Source organism: Monopterus albus, unplaced genomic scaffold (genome assembly GCF_001952655.1).
Source record: "Monopterus albus unplaced genomic scaffold, M_albus_1.0 scaffold72.1, whole genome shotgun sequence".
NCBI classification, from domain to species: domain Eukaryota; kingdom Metazoa; phylum Chordata; class Actinopteri; order Synbranchiformes; family Synbranchidae; genus Monopterus; species Monopterus albus.
Window position 1 is genome coordinate 148,458 of NW_018127952.1, and position 10,180 is coordinate 158,637.

Sequence of the window (10,180 nt, forward strand, 5' to 3'; positions counted from 1 at the left end):
ACCTGAATACCCTATGAATGTGTACCTTCTACACAAATGCTAAATACCAAGAATCCTCATTATCTTGATTAGAAACACCTATTTTGTCCCTGTGTACATGCAGTCAGAGCAGTTTGTTATCCTCTTATCTTAATTATATGTGGTCTAATACACAAATGGGACTTTTTATTTATTATGCTATGACACAACAAACCTTTTGCTTATGTCACTCAGTCCTTTTTGATACATATTCCTACTTTGCATTCACGCAACCCTGTCCATAGTTGAATGTTTCTACAAATTACTCATCTACTTGCACGTACAGTATGAAACACAAGAGTTTAAACCTCAGCAAGATCCCACAAGACTTCCTACTGAAAAGCACAACTGGAAGAAAGGTAAAGCTGAGGGCAAAGCTGTGTCAACTGAAAAAGAACCACAAATGAAAACAGATGTTGGCGCTTCCACGCTGAGATTTTGGTTATATAAAGTCCAATTACTCCAGCTGTGAGATAATACATATCATGTGCATATAAAGCACCCAGACTGTTTGCTTCATCCCGACTCTTCCATTAAACCTTCACAGAGAACAATACCTTGGGTTAGCGTGGAGGCCTGTGACCCCACAACCTGCACCGAGCGAGTATCACGGCCTAGTTCTGCTAAATTAAACAAAGCAGCAAAGCTGTCAACTCATGCAGAGTTTGACGGAAGTTGAAATAAAAACAATGCAATGTCTATCAAAAAATAAATAAACACTGGGCTTAGGATGTTGTATTGAAAAGTCACAATTCTAGTGGCTTTGTTTTCTCCCTTTTTGTCTATAACAGGCCCATTGCTGGTTAAAAAAAAAAAAGAAAGACATATGGCTTTGGAATTGTATAATGTCCTCAAATAACTTCAACAGGAATTTGTCTTTAAACTGCATGTCACACACACTTGTAAGTCTCACACTCTGAACATGTAGGTTGTCTCACCTTGCTGCTCAGGGGTTTTAGGGGTAGTCCGGAGGCAGGATTTCCTTGATGCTGAGTGGTATTAGTCTGCTGGGGTGAGTGGGAATCCTCAGACTCTTTTCCACTGTGGTAGACCACCCTATCAGATATATGAATGCTTGAAGCACAGCCCATGCTTCAACCCCACTTCAGCCCTTTTCTTTTTGAGCAAGTGCTTTACTTTGAGGCTACCCGAGTGTCATTTGCCCTCTCTTTTAGTATGTAAAGTCCAATCTTCCTCCTTAGGTTTTGTTTTTTAAATGTATATATAAATACATATGTGCATCATTTAGGCCATTTAGCAAAGCCGGATCTCCAATTTGCTTGAACACAAGGTATGAATAATATATGTTAAAGTTAATTGGAAATCATTAATCAAAGCAGCTGTGTGACCCCCAGACTACTTGGATTCCGTTATTCTTCAGCTGAGCTGCTCAGATCCCCATGGACGAATTTTATCCCTCACTCCGGTTCCTCTTCTCGTCTGCTTCGTACCACATCACCATTTTCTCATTTTTCCTCAACTTAGGGGTTATCAAGCAGGCCTAAAACCGCACCGCGCAGTCCCTCCGCCAGCTTCATGCAATAGTTGTATCCATTTCTGTGTCCAGTGTTTCATGTGTATCCTTCCTCCCCCACCCCGGAGCCATCAAAATGATGCTTTCCCCCTCTCTCTTTGCCCACTTTAGCTCAAGACATGGGCCATAAACCGGTTCTCACGACACTTTGCTCCAGTCCTGAGCCGTTCATCATCAACAGGCTGAAATATTCACACTGCAGAGTGTTATTCTGACCGGTCGCTCCGATGTCAAACACCCTCCGTAAAACATAATGCTATGTAGTCCGACGGAGCACTCCATTTATCACCAATTTAGGACGCAGAGAAATCTTACTGGATGGCTTGCAATCTCCATTCAGGCATCCGCTGCCCGAGGGAGGATGTTTCGCCTGATATAAGAGGTCCAAACCCCGGCGCAATTGGCTACAGTGTCACCAGGCTCCACGGTTTTCTCTCATTCTGGAGAAAAACAGATGTAGAGGCTGTCTAACATTAATATGTGGAGGTACCACCTCTAGAGAATGCACTCGCTTGAGAGACACTCAAGAGAAAAAAATCTTTAAAAAAAAATGGGGGGGAGGAAAAAATAAGACCGCGTCGTGTCCACAAGTTTCGGATTTGAATTCGGGGACGGCGGGATTATTTAAGGTTGACGAGGGCGAAGGTGAAGCAGAATCGAGCTACATAACGCTGATTTTATGTTTGTCTTTTCTCTGCCTTTTCTGGCGTTTGCCCTTCCAATTCTTCAGCGCTGCTTGACAGCGGCACATCCAATAAAAGCACCCGCAAGGATTGACCTACAGCCTTTACTGACGTTAATGCAAATGAGCTCCGCGCAGCTAATCGGCGTCGCGCTCGGCGCCGCTGGGTGGTCCGTGGCTTTCCGTGGCATATTTGAAAGCAGGAAGAGAGCTCGCTGACGAACAATGCTGACAAGACAGCTACGCCGAACGTTTTCTGCACTCAGTAGCCTGCGTGCAAGCCGGGCGGAAACGGGTTTTGCTGAGTTTTGCACGGTTTTGCTTAATGCAAAATAATTAGACTATAATTTACAGTAAGAACACCCAGGTTAACATTTTTGGTCGGGTTTCAGGGCTGTGCAACACGTGACACGTTATCATAAAGTCCTATATAAATGTTTAAATGTAATTTAATATTAAAATATGTAAAACATACAAACAATATAAATCAGCTTGTAGCCAATACTGTGTTCTTATGATGTCAGATTAAATACATGAAATCACTTAAATGTTTATTTTTCCTAATTGTCTTAATGTCACATTTCATGTCAGTGTTCATGTTTACCCATATTTGCCCACTGCTTCATAGCAGGCTTAACAAATATCACTTTATCTAAACTTCCCAAAAGGGGTTGACTTAATCATCCCTGCGAATAATACTTCACTACCATCATAATGCCCAGAGAATATGCAATACTAGGTTCTCCAGATCGGATATACTGATCTGGGTAGCAAATGTTTTCATGGAGCCTTATTACATGTGAACTCTGAGAAACAGAGCAGTGGTGTATTCCAGTGCATTTGCATCTGCAATGCAAAAGATGCTACTGATGTTTGGTATCCTCACTGTGCTCCCTGTGATCTCCAGAAATGCTGGATCCTATATTTTGCATAATGCAACCAGTAGTACATTTTTGTTAACCCCCTTAATAATAATAATAATAATAATAATAATAAATAATAATAATAATAAAATACCAACAAGTCATGAGGGTGTGGTTTAACTGCATTAGTCATTATGAGGTCATAAAAATACAAACCATCAGCGTATATAAAATCACTTACAGTCACAGTCTCAAATGGTTTATATCAAAAAACACACCCATAAATTAATTACTGAACAGGACTACTGGGCTATTACCCTTTCTGTTGGAAAGTCAATTGATTTTAAAATCACCACAAAAAGTCATAAAATGAGAATAAAATAGATATAAAACAACTATAAAATGATACAAAACCACTAAAAAGAGACGGAAAATGACTAAAAAGTTGACAGAAAAGATCCTAATAACAGCAATACGACCACAAAAATATGCAGGAATGACAAAAAAAGAGAAAAGAAAAAGGATATGAGATGCTAAACAACCAAAAATGAACACTACTTGGCTAAAACAGATGCAAAACAACAACTAACTATATATTAAATGGTTTCTCAGTCTACATTTTCCTCATAGAAGTGCAGAGGAGGAAGGGGTTATTTATACTGTATGTCTGTGCCAGGTGTGTTACTAGACATAAAGCTCTACTGGAACACAGGCCCCGCTTGACTAAAATCACACATTTTTTGAACATCTGCTACATGAATGAAATGTGCTATACATTATTCTATATGAACTTTCCTTGCTTAGCCCACCATTCCACTGCCATACTGCTGCTACTGGTAAAGGTAAAAATGTAGTGATGTTAATCTTAAACATACATTAACAACATGCTCAACATGTTGTTATGGCATGAAGGTCTGGTCCTGTATTGCACATTTCTTTGCTTTCTTCTGCATTCCACAATAATATAATTTGTCAAGTAACCCCAGTTTTATGTGTCAAATTTAAATTTCCACAAGTTAATCTATCAACAAATCATTCATTTAAACATACACCATCTGCTTGTTAAATGTACATAAAATAAACATCTTCTGGACTGTGTGACAAGAGCATCAAAAGGCTCTAAGTGTCAGAGCAGGCAAAATTCAAGTTTCCAAACATACTCCCTGTAGCAAAGCATAGGAGAGTGAATGGTTTACGGACTCCAAACTAACTGGTGTGTTCTCTGTGGTGATTATTATTTTGTCATGATGTGTCCCTATGTTCTGGTCTTGTTTTGAGGAATGATGCTAGCAGTTGAATAGTATTGTGCAATATGAGGCTTGGTTATGCATTTAGTGTATGTTTTAGGTTAGTATAGAGTAGCAGCAGAAGAGGTGATGCTTACAGAGAAGTGCCTTAATGTAAAATGTTGTACATTAGCATTTTAAGGATTTATACTCCTCTTCTGATTTGGAGGAAATTGACCTGTTGATGAGTGCCTAATCCTAAATGTTTAAATCCAGTGTGTTCTGTAATAACAGGCTTACAAAGGATTGTGTGCTGCTTAGAGCTCACACTAACTGTTTTGTTACCTGGCTCTTGGGATATAAAGTGAATAATTTTACAGCTAAATATTAGATTTTAATTCTTGACATCTATGGTTTACTTTGTGATCTAATTATTCCATCCCTCAGGGGTAGTCTACCAATAAATAATATTCACTTTAGATCCAGGGTTGATCCAGAGTCTTATGATCTAACATTTATGTCCTGATCTAATGATCCCAAACCTCATGAACAGCCTACTCCAGGGCCTTGGGACACACAGTCACCTTTAATCCATAATGTGATTCTGAATGTAATTTATTAGTACTGGAGGCGGCCACAGGTCTTGTCACAGGCCATAGCTCAGAGAGTGTTCACCCTGTAGCTTGATCCAAGCTACACTGTTACAAAGGTGAAGCTGTTAAATAGGGAGCGTGCTTGTGTCGAATGTCAGAGAGCCCCACATAGTCAGGATTTGTCTGCTGACAGTGAACAGTTTTGGTCCCACTGATGTCACATGCTGCCACAACAGTGTCTGAGATAAAATAGATTGTGAAATTTGTGACTTTTGCTGTACTCCTTAACAGTTTGTCATAAATCAAAGCTTTTTACCCTAAGATCTTTAAAGGTCTTAAGTGTACATGGGTTTACTTTAAAGTGACACTCTTATCTAGTGAAGAGAAAGGAGTGGCACACTAGAATTATGTAAGACAACAAAAAGTTTGTGTAGGTGCAGTGCTGAGAAAAGAAATCAAATATTAACTTACCATACTGATGTGAGCATTTTAAAGTTCAAAAGTAAAGAGTAATTAAAAAGGTTTAATCCTCAGGTTATGAAGTTTAGTCTAGTCTTCTGGATTCCCTCACCACTACAGATCCAGGCAAAAGATGATGACTGGACTTGCATGGCGACACTGTTTAATTTGGCGAGAATACTGACAAGGTGAGTAGCAGGGTCCAAGCTGAAAACTATGATTTGGTTGAGTTTATCTATGCTGTAAGGTGCAAAATTACAGCATCAGGAATCCATAGGTCTATCCTCAGGATGTTGTCGTGTATGTGGATGCCTTCAGTACGTTGCCACCTCATTGTAATTAAAAATGTTAAATGACCTAAAGTTAGTGGAGAACACTTTAATAAGGTGAAATGTGACATTTAAGTAATGACTGCTTTACCATTGTATATAGCTGAATTCATTATTATAACCTAAAATAATTCAACATCAGCATTATTGTTTGACTGTGTCATTAAGGCACTTTATTTCAATTGTTCAATAAACTTCAGGTTTCTGTGTTTTATTCCACCACTAGATAGCAGCAGAATGCACACATCTGCAGATTCAGACTTTTTAAGCACCTTCTCTGTTATTGCAGATCTTATCACAGTGTTGCATTTTCTAATTCAATTGGTGCCAGACAACAAATCACTATACTAATATCCATATATAATTAACTTTATATATATTTATATAATTTTTTGGTCTTGCAGGCTTTAAATATTAAAATACCAAGACAGTCAAATTTAGTTCTCATAACCTATATTATGCTATATTACTCCTATCTCTTGTAAGATCTATAAAGTACTATAAGTTACTGTGCCAGAAAATGAAATGAAAAAAAGACATTTTTATTCTCCAAGAAAGGAAGTCTGAGATGCACGCAGAAGTAAATACAATACAAAAGCCAAGGTTGCAAGATACATCTTTCAAATGCACAGGGATTCATTCTTACTGATGTCCCTGGGGCCACAGGGGCTTCAGATCTTTCATTATCAGACCTCACTACACAGGTGACCAGGTCCAGATTGATCAAGTTCTGGCTTGCATCCCAGCAGTAACAAACCAAGGGTATGTCCTCTTTATCCAAAGCCACTTTTTGACTGTCTCTGCAGCTTCAGTGATGGAAAGTATGGCCCTTCTCTTTATTGCTCCGGTGAGTCTGTGTTTAGTCAGAGCTTTATTGAGTGAGTGCCCAGTGAAACCCTGGAAGCCCACTTCAGTTGGGTTGCAGTAAGCTTGCTGGCCTTGGTTTCTGCACATCTCCACTAGCTCTTCGTATTTGCTGAGTTTCCTCTCAAGAACCTCCTCTCAAGAACCTCCTCTCAAGAGCCCCCTCCATGTTCTCCTTCCAGAGAACTTAATTTGTCTCCTAAAGTCCACTCTGGGCTGGCAATCTGTGGCTGTAGAGAGTAGGTATGGTCTAGTTGTTGGACCTGGGCGGGGGCTTCTCTCCACCTTTAGAAAAAGGGATGGACTTCTTCCTAGGGTGGACTGGATAGCTGTGGTGACCACTTCTGCAAATGCCTTGAGCACTTGGTCATAGCCCCAATGGAAGCATCACTCAGTCAAGGCTTTGGTACATCTGCTGAGGAGTTGCTGAAGGACCCCCTCCCAGTGTTAGCCTTGCCCCATGTGTGGGGGTTTGCTGGGCTTGGCAAGGAGTCATGGAAGATAGGTGTTATTTCTCCTGTCCCTTAGCTTTGCTAACCTGACAGCTTCGGAAGTAACCAAGACCTGCTCGCCCTTTTTCCACTAACCCAACAAGAGCCCTCTGCCTTAACCTTGCCTCTGCCATCTGCAGCTCTCTGGCAGCACTCCACTTTCTGCCTGTGTGGACCTCTATACCAGCTACTGCTACTTTAGGATCCCTGGAATGTAAATTATGTATTACATGGCTTCTCTTGTGCGTATTAACATGAATTTGTCTGTGAGGCCAGTGAAGGGGAGCTGTTGGTTGTTGGTGGACCCATACAAAGTGGCACTGCTTAAAAGCCTTGGCAGGCCAAGCTATTTTCACAGGTAGTTGCTGATCTTCTTTTTCAGGGCTTCCACAGTTGACATGGGAACACCATAAAGCAGTAGTGGCCAAAAGACCCTAGGCAGAATGGCATGCTGGTATTTCAAAGCCTCAAAGCAACCAGGCAACCAAGATCCGCAAACCTAGGAAATCCAGGCCAATGGATGGAAGATGTGTTCTTCAGGCTGCTGTCAAAGTATTTCCCCAAGCTCTTGAGTGGCAGGGGGCCCCTTAGTCAGGGGGACTGCTGATTTGAACACCATATTCACGGTGAGGGAAAGAAAGGATGTCTAGAGATAGTACAGCTGGTTATGATTCTTTTTTCAATCCTGTGCCATCCTGACGTCAAAGACCCAGAAGTAAATCTCATCCAGAGGTTCTTGTAAAAATCCAAAATGAGGTCACTGATCTTCCTGGGAACATGGTGTCTCTCATATAAACTTTTGGAGTATATATTACTGATAATGTAAATTTGCTAATGTATCCTTTACGGTTCACATCATCAACTTTGATCAAAACAGCATTGAAAAGAATACTACGGTCCACAAACTGGCACTTCATTTTACAGAATCATAGGTTTTGTTTTTCTTAAAGCTATAGTTACAAAGATGTTGCCTTGAACTGAAACAAAAGTAATAAACTGAATAGCTGTTTTTCTTTACCTTTCCAGTAAAGTCACCACTTCTCCTTGCATTTGCATTAGTCCACTTTACATAATAATATATGATGCAATATTTCTCCTATTGACACATCATCCTGTACTTAAAATAGAGTATTTCATGTTGTAGTGTTAATACTTTTATAATAAAAGAACTCAATAATGTCCGATTGACACAAATATACAAACAAACACACAAATATATACCAAATGATATAATCAAAAACAAATAGACAATCGCAAAAATGACACATCTTTATAATTACATTTAATAATGGTGCATAATACAAAACATTGCTTGCATTCCTCTGTTGAGCCACGAACTTCCTTTGAATTCACGATTTCTAAATAAATATCAACTGTCCAACTGTATATGCAGCAAAGGAATCAGAAAACAAATCTTTACAACAGAATATCTTTTGTTCAAATATTTCCAGAGAGGGATAGTACCCAGAGAGAACCCACGCAGGCACAGAGAGAACATACAAACTACACACTGTGAGGCCACAGTCCAAAGACATGCAGTTTAGGTTGAATGGTGACTCTAAATTTCCCATAGGAGTGAGTGTGGGTGTGTGTGGTTGTTTGTCTACATGTCAGCCCCTGTAATAGACTGGTGACCTGTCGAGGGTATACCCCACCTCTTGCCCAGTGACAGCTGGCTCCAGACCCCTGTGACCCTCTTCAGGATAAGTGGTATAGATAACGGATGGTTCAACTTTGCGTTTCAGTAGGCGACACCCAAACGCAAAACCTTTAGGGGTACATTCCTTTTAAGATAGGGTTTGAATTTTAGAAACTGAGGCATTTTGTTGTGACAACACATTTTAGAGCTACAGTGGAATTAAGATTCCAGAATAAGGCTTTAATCTTTAAAGCTCAATAAAAACTGCCTATTTCTGGCAAGGCTAGTCGAAGTAGGACTGCAGGGTACCACGGCGGCGGACATCGGTCGTCCAGCAGTGGAAGCCACCACCCAGGGAGTTGGCATGGCGAATGTTCACCTTTATGGGCATAATACCTACAAAACACATTCATGTATTATTATTATTATACAACCTAGAGACCTTATTTTCTGAAAATAGCCCTTATAACAGTTTTTTTCTCATAGTTGAATTGGAAGATCAAAATGTCTGAAATGATTCTTATAGGATTTAAAATAATGAAAAAATAAGCCGATAAGCTGGACTAACTTTAACATATGAACTCACCGAGGCTCTCAAACATTTTTTGAATGGTGGTTTCATTGGCCTCAACCATGACACGCTTCTCATCCAGCATCAAGACATTCATGGACAGCCATTTGGAGGACATCCACAGTGGGTGGTCTGCACAGAAAACAAGACAATGCCTTTTATCAGTAAGACTTTCAAATGTTCAGCTAATGTAGAGGACATATTTTAATCTAAGTACCCACCATCAGGCATCAGAGGCATTGGAGGTTTCACAACAGTCCAACCAGCCTTCTTAAACATGTCAATCTGAGGTAAAGAACAGTAAGCAGCGGTGAACATGGGGGCACTTTGTGGTATTTATCAAAGTAAGATGATTTATCAGTCCACAAGAGGATAGCGAAGGACACTGTGAGAAATAAAAGGTAGCCTTTCCTGTCCTACGGTACCTGGCGACATGGCCGATCGGGGTTTGACAGCACCAGTCCTGGCCCAATAATATTGAAAGTAGCATCAATATGCATGGGGTTAGGGTCTTTGAATGAGATTATATGGATCTTGTAGTCTGGGGCCAGATGACGACGCATCCACTCAATTCCCATGTAATTTGTAACCTGCAGAAAAATGACAGTAGAAGAGGTTTGAGGGAGCTGCTGCATATTTGCCAGAGCTACCTTGAAAAAGAGATTGTAAACTTTTTTACTTGATCCAACCTTTCATTCTGCACTTGGACATTTAAACAATAGACTACTGTTTAAGAATATACATTTGTCTTTGTAACACTGTGAGAAAAGTCAGCAGCCACATCAAATACATGTTCATACCTGGCTCCTCTGGACAAACAGGTCCCTCCCAGCTCGAATAAAATCAGCAGCATCAAAACAGGGCTCGTGTTCTGTGGTCACAAACTTCCCCTGGGCAGCCAGTTTGTGTCT

The 10,180-nt window shown here is 40.2% G+C and overlaps 2 protein-coding genes across 2 annotated transcripts in view; both read right to left on the reverse strand.

Moving 5' to 3' along the window:
• The window catches only part of pde8a (phosphodiesterase 8A), a 46,599-nt gene extending 45,278 nt beyond the window's left edge, over positions 1 to 1,321 (reverse strand). The window contains exon 1 of the mRNA XM_020605771.1: positions 957 to 1,321. Within this exon, the coding sequence (XP_020461427.1) occupies positions 957 to 1,109 (153 nt within the window). The 5' untranslated portion in view covers positions 1,110 to 1,321. The remainder of the gene's footprint in view (positions 1 to 956) is intronic.
• Positions 1,322 to 8,726: 7,405 nt separating this feature from the next.
• The window catches only part of LOC109963291 (glycine amidinotransferase, mitochondrial-like), a 9,700-nt gene continuing 8,246 nt past the window's right edge, over positions 8,727 to 10,180 (reverse strand). The window contains exons 2-6 of the mRNA XM_020605672.1: positions 10,070 to 10,178; positions 9,695 to 9,859; positions 9,491 to 9,554; positions 9,285 to 9,401; positions 8,727 to 9,094 (exon numbers count right to left, since the gene is read on the reverse strand). Of these exons, the coding sequence (XP_020461328.1) occupies positions 8,982 to 9,094; positions 9,285 to 9,401; positions 9,491 to 9,554; positions 9,695 to 9,859; positions 10,070 to 10,178 (568 nt within the window). The 3' untranslated portion in view covers positions 8,727 to 8,981. The remainder of the gene's footprint in view (positions 9,095 to 9,284; positions 9,402 to 9,490; positions 9,555 to 9,694; positions 9,860 to 10,069; positions 10,179 to 10,180) is intronic.